General features: G+C 38.8%; 1 protein-coding gene across 3 annotated transcripts in view; it reads left to right on the top strand.

Moving 5' to 3' along the window:
- Positions 1-12672, top strand: part of ARHGAP32 (Rho GTPase activating protein 32) — a 147799-nt gene that overhangs the window by 43885 nt on the left and 91242 nt on the right. For all 3 annotated transcript variants that reach the window (XM_024740784.1, XM_024740786.1, XM_024740785.1), the window contains one exon: positions 7699-7785. In XM_024740784.1, coding sequence (XP_024596552.1) covers positions 7699-7785 — 87 coding nt within the window. The remainder of the gene's footprint in view (positions 1-7698; positions 7786-12672) is intronic.

The following is a 12672-nucleotide window of genomic DNA, read 5'->3' as shown; positions in this document are numbered from 1 at the left end:
CTCTTTGTATTTTCCTTTAAAAGCAGCTTTCTTTTTGTTGGCAGTCTTAGAGTCTTCTGCTGTCTCATCATTGGGTCTTCCCCCCTTTTCAAAGAAGCTCTCCAGTGATGTTTATTTTTTACTCAGTTTTGGCTAGGGTTAGCTCGTGGGCTTACCAAAACTATAACTGAGAAAACTGCGCAGTATGGGAAAGAGGCGCAGATGGAAGTGATGAATAAATTAATGGGCGGGCCATGGGTGGACTAAAACAAGTGTCGGGTTCTGACTTAAAGCCTGCCACCAGATGCAGCTGTACGATTGAAGTACAGCAGCTCACTTGCCACTGTAAAGCCTGCCACCAGATGCAGCTTAATTGTTACTTGCCACTCACTGATAGGGTTTTTTTTTTAATATATACATATACATATATTTATTTATTTTTGGCTGCATTGGGTCTTCGTTGCTGCACGTGGGCTTTCTCTAGTTGTGGTGAGCGGGGGCTACTCTTGGTTGCGGTGCGCGGGCTTCTCATTGCAGTGGCTTCTCTTGTTGTGGAGCACAGGCTCTAGGCCCACGGGCTTCAGTAGCTGTGGCTTGCTCTAGAGCACAGGCTCAGTAGTTATAGTGCACAGGCTTAGTTGCTCCGAGGCATGTGGGATCTTCCCAGACCAGGGCTTGAACCCATGTCCCCTGCATTGGCAGGCAGATTCTTAACTAATGAGCCACAAGGGAAGCCCACTGATAGGGTTCTGATATGAGTCTGCAAGCAATTGATTTATTATGGTCTCTGTGCAGTCACACCTCTCTGTTAACGATAATCTGTATTTGCGGCCACTCCCCAGTGCTGGCATTACCACTTCAGCTCCACCTCAGATCATCAGGCATTAGATTCTCAAAAGGAGCGTGCAGCCTAGATCCCTCGCGTGTGCAGTTCACAGTAGGGTTCGTGCTCCTAAGAGAATCTAATGCCACTGCTGATCTGACAAGAGGTGGAGCTCAGGCAGTAATGCAAGCAATGGGGAGCAGCTGTAAATAGAGATGAAGCTTCACTCGCTCACCTGCCGCTCACTTCCTGCTGTGCGGCCCAGTTCCCAATAGGCCACAGACTGGTACCAGTCTGTGGCCCGGGGCTTGGGGACCCCTGGTGTAGACCAGATGCAGCAAGGCCCAGAACTAGGGAAGTAGCAGTGGAGAGCAGGAAGAAAGGAACGCGTGTGAGAGACAAGTTTTGGGAAGACAGGAGAGATTAAGGAATCAAAGGTCTAGGTTAGATCTTAACCCTGGGAATATGAAAAGAAAGGATGTGTGGAGAGGAGGGGGTGGTAGAGGAATCAAGGGTGATTAGGTTGGTCAATTGGGTGAATAGTTATATTTATTTACTTTGGGAATTCAAGAGGTAGAAGAGAATATGCAGGGAAAGAGAATGAATTCAGTTTTGAAAATGAGTGCTGTATTCCAGTGAGACAATGTTTACTTCTTCAGTCATTCATCAAATAATTAGTGATCCCCACTTAAATTCCAGATACTTTTTAAGATGTTGGGGTGGGTATACACCTATCTCATTTTTTTCACTATATATCATGTTCAAGGAATCTGTCAATGTGTATTACAAAGATTTTTATCCCCATTTGTGACTCATCTTTTCACCTGGTTTATTGTGGCCCTTTGTGATAACTTTAGAAACTTTGATGGACAGTTGCTATTACCTGTTTTTGTGAAGGGGTCTAGAGTTGGGGCTCTCCTATTCCTGCATCTTCCTAATATCCCTCCTCAAATAATCTCTTTATGTCTGACTTTTTCTTTTTCCTCTGGGATTCCCATAATGTATTGTTTTGGTCCTCTTTATGGTGTCCTACAGTCTCTTAGGTACTTTTCATTTTCCTTAATTCTTTCTTCTTTCTGTTCTTTGGAGTGTATACTTTCTTTCGCTTTTTTTTTTTTTTTTTTTTGGTTGTGCTGGGTGGCTTGCAGGATCTTAGTTCCCTGACCAGTGATTGAACCCGGGCCCTCAGCAGTGAGAGCGTGGAGTCCTAACCACTGGACCACCAGGGCCCTGCACTATATACTTTTATTTGTCCTTTCTTTAAGTAAACTGATTTTTTTTTTTTTTTTTGGTTGTGCTGGGTGGCTTGCAGGATCTTAGTTCCCTGACCAGTGATTGAACCCGGGCCCTCAGCAGTGAGAGCGTGGAGTCCTAACCACTGGACCACTAGGGCCCTGGACTATATACTTTTATCTGTCCTTTCTTTAAGTAAACTGATTCTTCTTCCTGCCTAAATCTGCTGTTGATCTCTTCTAGTGAAAATTTCATTTTAGATAGTGATTTGTCATCCCCCAAATCTGTGTTTGGTTCCTTTTTTTTCTTTCTTTTTATTGATATGCTCACTTATTCATACATTGTTTTCCTGCTTTCCTTTAGTTCTGTGTAGTTTCTTTGAGCTCTCTGAGTGTATTTTATGTAGTTTGTTTAAAATCTACTAAACTGGAACTTCCCTGGTGGTCCAGTGGTTAGGACTCCTTGCTTCCACTGTAGGGGGCATGGGTTCCATCCCTGGTCAGGGAACTAAGATCCTGCAAGCTGCACTGCACAGCCAAAAAAAAAAAAAAAAAACTACTAGATTTTGTATCCGGACTTCTCAGGGATATTTTCTTTTATTTATTTTTTCTTGTGAATTTTTTTGTGCATATCTTGTGATTTTTTTTGTTGTTGTTGCATACTGGACATTTGACTGTTATAATGTGTAACCCTGGGAATCAGATTCCACCCCTTTATACAGGTTTGCTGTCTTTTTTTGTGAAGGCTGCAGTTGTCTGTTTGTGACTTTTCCAGACTGTTTTTGCAAAGACTGTACTTCTTGTCATAGGTGCTCACTGAACGCTCCCTTCTTTTAGCTTGTGTTCCAGAAGGGTTTTGTCAGGGAATTCCTTGAATGCCGGGAGCTAAAAATAAAACAAACAAAAAGCTCATTTTTATGAGGTGTTCATTCAGCACTTAACCAAGGTGTTTACAGCTCTGTCTTAGCTAAAGTTTAATTAGAGGTTAAAGCTTAGGGTCTTATTATGTCCTTTGCGTGTATGTGTCTCACCCTGAACATGTTCATGGGTTTCTGCTGTTTTCTAGAGTAGTGAGAAAGTTCGTTCTGAGAGTTTTTGCTTGTTTTCTCATGTTTCTGTGAACGGACTGGAGTTTGGAGCTGCCTACTCCACCATTTTGTTGATAACCATTTGACTATACTGTTTTGCTTTTAATTCCCTCCACCCCATCTCCTTGCTTTAATTTGGAAATTTGCTCTCTCCTTCCCCCCCCTTCTGTTCTACTTAGGAAGATTGATTTTCTTCTATTCTTAATTCTGTTACAGGTATTGACATTTAAAAATTTTACCTCCCTCTTTATTGTTTGGAAGTTACAGTGGGTTTTTCTGTTCTTTTAGTGGCTACCATTAAAAATTTAACTTGAACACCTAATTTTTAGTCTGAAGTTTATCAGTGTCTTTACTTTTTCTCTCAAGCAATACCAGCACTTAGAATGTTTTAAGTGGGATTACTCTTTCTTGTCTTCCATGGTAGTGTTGTTCAGGATTTATAGTTTCATCTCTTTATTTCTTATAATTAATCATTATTTTCGTTATACGTTAAGATTTGTTTAGATGTAATACTTATTTGCTGAATTCTTTGCTCAATATTTCTGCTTTATACCTTAGTTCTTTATCCTGGAATCCTTTTTCATCTTTTTTTTTTTTTTTTTTTTTTTTTTTGCGGTACGTGGGCCTTTCACTGTTGTGTCTTCTCCCGTTGCGGAGCACAGGCTCCAGACGCGCAGGTTCAGCGGCCATGGCTCACGGGCCCAGCCGCTCTGCGGCATGTGGGATCTTCCTGGACCGGGGCACGAACCCGTGTCCCCTGCATCGGCAGGCAGACTCTCAACTACTGCGCCACCAGGGAAGCCCCCTTTTTCATCTTTAAGTACATATTTTGGAAGTCTTTTTAGTGAGGATTTGTTGATGGGAACTAATGAGTTTTGTTTTGTTTTTTTAAAAATGTTATTTATTTATTTGCTTACTTATTTATTTATTTTTGGCTGCGTTGGGTCTTCGTTGCTGCGTGCTGGCTTTCTCTAGTTGCAGTGAGTGAGGGCTACTCTTCATTGTGATGTGCGGGCTTCTCATTGTGGTGGCTTCTTTTGTTGTGGAGCACAGGCTTAGTTGCTCCATGGCATGTGGGATCTTCCCGGACCAGGGCTCGAACCCGTATCCCCTGCATTGTGGCAGGTCGATTCTTAACCACTGCACCACCAGGGAAGTCCAAATTCATTAAGTTTTCATTCATCAGAAAATTCTTTTTTTTTTTTTTGCTCTTTTCTTGTAGGTTTAGGTATGAATAAAACCTTGGTTAATTTATTTTCTTTTCTCAAAACTATTAAGATAGTCTCAAACTTCTACTGTCTGTTACTGTTGAGAATTTAGGTGTTTTATGTTTACTTAATATTTACCCTTTCTGATGTTGTTTATTCCTTCCTGAAGTTCTGCATTTTTGTCTAGTACTACTTCCCTTCAATCTTAGAAAGTTGTATTAGCTTTTATGTTGCAGTGGTCTGTTAGAAACATATTCTCTCAGCTTTTGTCACTTGTAAATGTGTTTATATTTCTTAATTTTCTGAAGTTTATTTTAGTGGGATATAGAATTGACAGTATTTTTCTTCCAGCACTTTAACTCTGTTTCTCTTTGTCTTCTGGCCTCTCTTATTTCTGGTGAGAATTTAGCTGTCACTTATCTATTTTCCCCTTAATGTTATATGTTTTTCTCTTTGCCTGCTTTAAAGATTCTTGTCTTTATTTTGTTGTTCAAAAGTGTGATTATGATACGCCTAGTAGTGATTTTTGAAATTTATCCTATTTGGGGTTCACTGTTTCTTGAATTTGTTAGTTGGTATCTTTCACCTGTTTTAGAAAGTTCTCATCTGCTGTCCCAGCAAATACTTCTCTGCCCCATTCCAATCCCATTTCCTTCTAGTACGCCAGTTGTACATATTGCTTGTCTGTTTGGTATTCTTTCAGAGATCTTAACTGTACTGTTATTTATTTATTTATTTTTTGGTCATTCTTTTTTTTCTGTTTTTTTTTCATCTTGGGTACTTTCTGTTGACCTGTTTTTAAGTTCAGTGATTCTTTCATTTACTGTATTCAGTTTGCTGTTAATATCTGACAGCATAGTTTTATTTTTAGCGTTTCTCTTGAATATATTTGTAGATCAGTCTCTGCTAGAATTCCCTGTATTCTTATATTCTTACATATTATCTTTTCAGACTAAGTTTTAGAATTTCTACCATAATTAATTTACATTCTTTTTATTATTTCAATATCTGGGCCATTTCTGTGTCTGTCCCTTATCCTGTTTCCTCTCTTGACCTTGGATCACAATTTCTGGCTTCCATGTATGTTTTGTAATTTTTTATGCCGAATATGTTATATAAGAGACAGTAGAGACTAAAGTCAGTAATTTTTATCTTCGGGAATGGGCTTATCCCTTCTTTTTCCATTCTGTTAGATTGTTGTGGTAGATTTTGTTAGTCATGTTTGATGGGGTCCTGAGTTACGCTGACCTGTGGCTGATATAGACCTGGCCTTTGGCAACTTTGCTTTAGTTTATCATTACTTTTAAATATTTTGAGTGTAGGTTCAGGAAGTTTGTTTTTTTCCAGCAGGGAAAAGTGAAAATTGGTGAGATCTCTTAGTGCTTTACTGCTAAGCCTCTAGTTTTCTGAACTGAGGGAGAGCAGCCCACCTGGTTGTTGGTTCTCTTTGCTCCCCAGCTCTTTGTGCCAACAAGTGCTCTCTTCCGGCTAGCCTTGCCCAGATCCTAGTGTGTAGCTGCCTTATACTCTTATAGCACCCGCGATGCCTCAGTGGGGTGTCTCTCAGCTTTTCTGTGCCACCTCCAGTCACCAGTTGTTAAATGCCCCGAGAGCCGCAGAGGATCTTTCTCAGCTTTCTCGCCTTCTCCCCCGTCTCCGCTGCGCTGCCTTGTGCTTGGGGAGACTCCACACACTTCATGGGTTCATATCTCTCAGTTCTCCTGCTCTCTCCCCCTGCCCCGCCGTTGGTGTACTGACTGTGTCCACTTGGTGAACACCTGTGGGAGTCAGTTGCTGGCTAGGTGTTGATGGTGCTCCTTGGGATTTTAGTTTGTCACTCCAGCCCACATGCAGTCAGTTGGGGTTTGGCTGGTTTCTCCTTACCGTGTCTAAGGCAGGTTCTTTATCCTCCTGCGTCTTTGCCAGGTATCAGAGCACACCCATACGAATCTCTTCTGTCTCAGGAAAGTCTTGTCCCTGTTTGCAACTTAGTTCGTGTAGGTTTCTCTTCACTTTTTAAAAAACTCATTTTGTAGTTAATCTGGCTTATTTTTGGCTAGTGTGAGAATGATCATTATCCTCTGAACTTCTACTTAATACCAGGAGTTTTTTTTTTTCTTTTCTTTTTTAATACTTCCAGTGATACTGCTTTCAAAAAATAGAGACTATATTCTCATCAACTTTATATTTCTTATAACATTAACTATAATGATAGATAATGTTTATTAAGTACTTACTGAGTGCCAGGCACCTTGGTAAACACTTTAAATGCATTATCTCATTTAACGAACTTGGGAATAGGTGTTATTATATCATTCCCATTTTCCAGATGAGAGATTAAGTAGGTAGGTCAGCATTATATAACCAGTTAGTGGCACTTTTGAACTCAGGGTTGTCTGTATCTGGAGCTGAGTTTGCAGATTCACATCCCTAGGGGGGAAGGATATGTAAATAAATGAGTGAAGTGAGTAGGGTGTAAAAAAATAACAAAGCAAGTAGCATGATGAATGACAGTTAACATTCAACCTAGATATTGACTAAAACATAAAGAGTAATCACTTCTGTGACAAAGTCTCTGGGAGAATACTTGCCTCATTCAGAGGCAGGTGGTCACTTAGCTCCAGCCACTTGTTGACCATGTGAGAATATGGGTCTAGTAGTTCAGATTTTCAGATTTTTCGATAGAAGTCAGAAATCTGTATTTTTCATATGAAACCGCTTAGTTTCTAAATGTTAGCTGCTGGTTCAAATAAAAATAAAATAAAATCCAGTGTTCAGACCTGCATGGTGAGTCTGAAATAAAGTGTGTCTACCGGCCCAACCTGTTCTATGGGCAGCCAGTGTGCAGTCTCCGTAATAGAGCCTGAGCTCTTTTAGACCACTGGTCACGCTGTCTCTCAGGGCCCGCCTGAATGCCTTCCTTTCACATCTGTGCTGTACCTCAGGGATGTGAAGGCCTGCTTTGGAATGAATGTACTATTTTATTTACTGCTGTTATACCGTTGTGCTAGTTTAGATATAAGCTACAAAGAAAAATTTTAGAAACGTATTTTTAATTTCTTATTTATTTTTTAACTTTTTATTTTATATTGGAACGTAGTTGATTCACAATGTTGTGTTAGCTTCAGGTGTACAGCAAAGTGAGTCAGTTATGCATATACATGTATCTATTGTTTTTCAAATAGAAACATATTTTTTTAAAATCCTGAATTCTTCATTTTATCTGCTTTAAGCAATAGAGTTCTGTTATAAGGCATATCTTACATTAAGTTGATGGGGAAGGACAGGTATTATTGAATGCTTATTTTATTTTGTTCATTAATCATGACTTTCTCTTCCTCTCTTTTGCCCTTTCTTCTTTGACATAGCTCTCACTTTCAGAAGAACAGAATGAAGTGACAAAAAATGGCTGTGAATCTAAAGAGCTGGTCTACCTCGTGCACATTGCTTGTCAGGTAATTTTGTGGATGTGTTCTCCATTTCACATAAAATTTAATGAGAATTAAATATGAGTGAATAACATTGAATAAATGAATGAATAAATATGAACAAATAACACTGACTGTGGTAACACAAATGTTTTATTTTATTCTTTCTCCCATTCATATTGGCATTTCTGCATATACTCAGAGTTGAAACAATCAATTTATAGATATTTAATTTACAAACGTAAGTAAAAATTCTTCCTGTAAGAGTAAAGGAAATAGGACTTCCCTGGTGGCGCAGTGGTTAAGAATCCACCTGCCAATTCAGGGGACACAGGTTTGAGCCCCGGTCCAGGAAGATCCCACATGCCGTGCAGCAACTAAGTCCATGCACCACAACTACTGAGCCTGTGCTCTAGAGCCCGTGAGCCACAGCTACTGAAGCCCATGCACCTAAAACCTGTGCTCTGCAATGAGAAGCACACACACCTCAATGAAAGAGTAGCCCCCGCTCGCCGCAACTAGGGCAAGCCTGCGTGCAGCAACGAAGACCCAACGCGGCCAAATAAATAAAATCCTTTAAAAAAAAAAAGAGTAAAGGAAATATATTGTTTATTGATGATGAGGTTAAATGAGTCAGCTACTGGTCACATATTACAATAAAAGAACAGACTAAGTAGTGTCTGCATCAGATGCACACTTTTCTAACCAAGATGGTAAGTTCCACTGTGGTGTAACAATGTGTGTATGTTTCAGAAGTGTGCTGTTTCTTAGCTCTTAGTATTAGAACTTTTTTGAGGGTAATTACCATGACTTGCTCTTAATGAGATTTAAAATATGTCATTTGTAGCGTTATTTCCTCCATCAAGTAAGCAGTTAGTTCCTTTATTTATTCTTTGTTCATTGAGCCTTCTTGCCTATCTTTGAACTAGTCATTGTAAAGCAGGTGTTTTCGAGGAAAGCTTTCTTATGTACAAAGTTTTTAGTTTTCTTTGAGAGAGTAAGATAGGGGAGTTTATGGTTTTTTTTTTTTTCTAAAAAGTACTATTCATGTACCTGAAATTAAAAATTAAATAGTCTGGAAAAGTCTAATGGCTGTTTCATATGGGAAATACTTAAATTCTTAGTCTTGGTGTGACTTTAAGGGCAAACCTTTTATAATTAAGTGCTTTTATTTGTAGGTGAGAGAATATGAGATTGGAATTTGAACTTAGTTTGTATATATATGTTCAAAGTTACATATCATTTATACATGTTTTACTGTATGTCATCTTGGTTCCTTTGAGGAAGTGGGCAGCTCTGAATCACTGTTTCATGTCATATTTCATAAAAATGCTTCTATTCGGTGAGTTAATTTTTAAGTGAAAATATCAAATGCTTACATGTTGAACCATTGCTAATACAGGAATATAAGACATTTTTTCTTTATCTAGAGTACCTGATTGGCATGTGAGTCATGAACTTATTATTCCAACTAAAACCTACACCTTTTAGCATCTTCTCTTCTTAGCAGTGATTTCCATTTGTTCTGACAATGCAAATATTTTTATTCTCATAAGCAAAACATAATGTCAAAAATACCTATGCTGTTCTTAAAAAATGACCTTCAAAAGGTCAGCATGGTATTTTGGTACCATACATTAAAATGTATAATCGTTACTTGATTATGCCTCCATGAATTAGTGACCTAGATAATTAAGGCTATTTCCTGGTTGTAAATATCTTGTCAAGCTGCTTAAAAAATTTCAGACTTGTTATAGTATTTACCACACGAAAGTAGTAATTTACTGCATTGCCATAATGCTGTCACGTTTCTCCTCTGCCTCATACCGTAAGTAATCGTTGATATGTTCTCATGGCTTACCTTCTGTATTCTTGCCGTATATGTCAGCCATAAACCACATTAAACTAGAATCATTTTTTTTATATAACCAAGAGAGACTCACAATCAAACCTTCTAATTTTGCAAATGAGAAAGTTGAGGCCCAAATTATGGAAGTTGCTTTCCTAAGCTATATGAAATCTTAGCAGGAGCTACTGAGGACTTCAGTTTCCTGATTGCCAGCTTTTCTTGCATCACCTTGGAATTTGCAATCTACAACAGATTTTAGAGATTGCTTAATCTTCAGATGAGATACGATCACCCTTACGCCCTGTAATCTATTCGTTATAGAAGCTAATTTCATATCTTTGCTAATTTCTAATTTTTAATAATGTGCACTTGAAATTTTGTTTATTTAACCAAAATTCTTGGTCCTTCATCTGAACCCACTTTCTTTGCTTTATCTTTTATCTTCGAAAGTGTCTAGTTAAACAGCTGTGATCTTTTTCCTTTCTGTAGGTTAAGTGATATGATTTCTTTAGGTATTACCTTTGAATCTTGTAATGGTGTCTTTGTCTCTGCCTTTTACAGTTTTAATTTCTTTTTAAATTGTGAACCCAGAAATGTAAGCCATATCTTCCATACTGCATAGATCCAAATTCAGTAGGCATTTTTCGATCACTTATATGTCTAGTACACAAGTGTTATGGCATGCAGCATGTCATTTAATTCTTAAAACCTCTGTGAGACAAATAGTCTGGTTTAAAAACATCAGTTTTTAAGTGTTATTTTTTTTTTATAAATTTATTTACTTACTCATTTATTTATTTATTTATGGCTGCGTTGGGTCTTCATTGCTGCATGTGGGCTTTCTCTAGTTGTGGCGAGGGGGGGTGTACTGTTTGTTGCGGTGTGCAGGCTTCTCATTGCGGTGGCTTCTCTTGTTGTGGAGCATAGGCTCTAGGTGCATGTGCTTCAGTAGTTGTGGCATGTGGGCTCAGTAGTTGTGACTCACGGGCTCTAGAGCACAGGCTCAGTAGTTGTGGTACACGGGCTTACTTGCTCCGCGGCAGGTAGGATCTTCCCAGACCAGGGCTCGAACCTGTGTCCCCTGTATTGGCAGGCAGATTCTTAACAACTGCACCACCAGGGAAGCTCCTAAGTGTTAATTTTAAAATGACTAATTTAAACCTAACTGTTGCAAGAATTTATTTTAACATGTGCCCTAATGAAAATTTGGTTCTGATCTTTCCCCCTCTGAGTATAGTTTTGTTGGTTTAAGAATAATGGTTGCTTAATGAAATAGTATTTTATTGTTCCACAGTAAGCTTTAGAGAAGTTGAAATGAATGGTTCTTACTGAAGTTCGATTGTATGAACTACCTTTGTATTTACCAGAATTCATCAATGTATAATAGTTTATTTTTTCTGAAGATCAAGTTTTTCATAAATATTTACAGTAGAAGGAAATGGACTGTCAGTCAACAGGCCTAAATTTGTCCCAACTGTGCCATGACTAACCAGCTGTGTGGCTGACAGGGTCTTAGTGCTCTGGCCGGGTGTCAGGCCTGAGCTTCTGAGGTGGGAGAGCCAAGTTCAGGACACTGGTCCACCAGAGACCTCTGGGCCCCGCGTAATATCAAATGGCGAAAGCTCTCCCAGAGATCTCCATTTCAATGCTAAGACCCAGCCCCACTCAATGACCAGCAGTCTACAGTGCTGGACACCCTATGTCAAACAGCTACCAACACAGGAACATAAGCCCACCGTTAACAGAGAGGCAGCCTAAAATCATAAGAAGTTCACAGACACCCCAAAACACACTACTGGACGTGGTCCTGCCCACCAGAAAGACAAAATCCAGCCTCATCCACCAGAACACAGGCACCAGTCCCCTCCACCAGAAAGCCTACACAACCCACTGAACCAACCTTACCCACTGACACCAAAAACACCAAAAACAACGGGAACTGCCGACCTGCAGCCTGAAAAAAGGAAACCCCAAACACGGTAAGTTAAGCAAAATGAGAGACAGAAATACACAGCAGATGAAGGAGCAAGGTAAAAACCCACCAGCCCAAACAAATGAAGAGGAAATAGGCAGTCTACCTGAAAAAGAATTCAGAGTAATGATAGTAAAGATGATCCAAAATCTTGGAAATAGAATGGAGAAAATACGAGAAACGTTTAACAAGGACCTAGAAGAACTAAAGAGCAAACAAACGATGGTGAACAACACTATAAATGAAATTAGAAATTCTCTAGAAGAAATCAATAGCACAATAACTGAGGCAGAAGAACGGATAAGTGGCCTGGAAGATAAAATAGTGGAAATAACTACCACAGGGCAGAATAAAGAAAAAAGAATGAAAAGAATTGAGAACAGTCTCAGAGACCTCTGGAACAACATTAAATGCACCAACATTTTAATATATAGGTATCCCAGAAGAAGAAGAGACAAAAAAAGGAACTGAGAAAACATTTGAAGAGATTATAGTTGAAAACTTCCCTAGTATGGGAAAAGAAATAGTCAAGCAAGTCCAGGAAGCACAGAGTCCCGAAGTATAAATCCAAGGAAAAACGCACCAGGACATATTAATCAAACTCTCAAAGATTAAATACAAAGAAAAAAATATTAAAAGCAGCAAGGGAAAAGCAACGAATAACATACAAGGAAATCCCCATAAGGTTAACAGCTGATCTTTCAGCAGAAACTCTTTCACCAACAGACAGATCATCCAAAATGAAAATAAATAAGGAAACACAAGCTTTAAATGACACATTAAACAATATGGACTTAAATTGATATTTATAGGGCATTCCATCCAAAAGCAGCACAAACACTTTCTTTTCAAGTGCTCATGGAACATTCTCCAGGATAGATCATGTCTTGCATCACAAATCAAGCCTGGGTATATTTAAGAAAATTGAAATTGTATTTTTTTCCGACACAACGCTATGAGACTAGATATCGATTGCAGGAAAAAACCTGCAAAAACAGAAACATGAAGGCTAAAGAATACACTACTAAATAACCAAGAGATCACTGAAGAAATCAAAGAGGAAATCAAAAAATACCTAGAAACAAATGACAAT

Source organism: Neophocaena asiaeorientalis, unplaced genomic scaffold, assembly GCF_003031525.2.
Source record: "Neophocaena asiaeorientalis asiaeorientalis breed wild unplaced genomic scaffold, Neophocaena_asiaeorientalis_V1.1 scaffold308, whole genome shotgun sequence".
NCBI classification, from domain to species: Eukaryota; Metazoa; Chordata; class Mammalia; order Artiodactyla; family Phocoenidae; genus Neophocaena; species Neophocaena asiaeorientalis.
The sequence above is the reverse complement of the archived record's forward strand: the minus strand, read 5'-3'. Positions and strand labels throughout refer to the sequence as shown.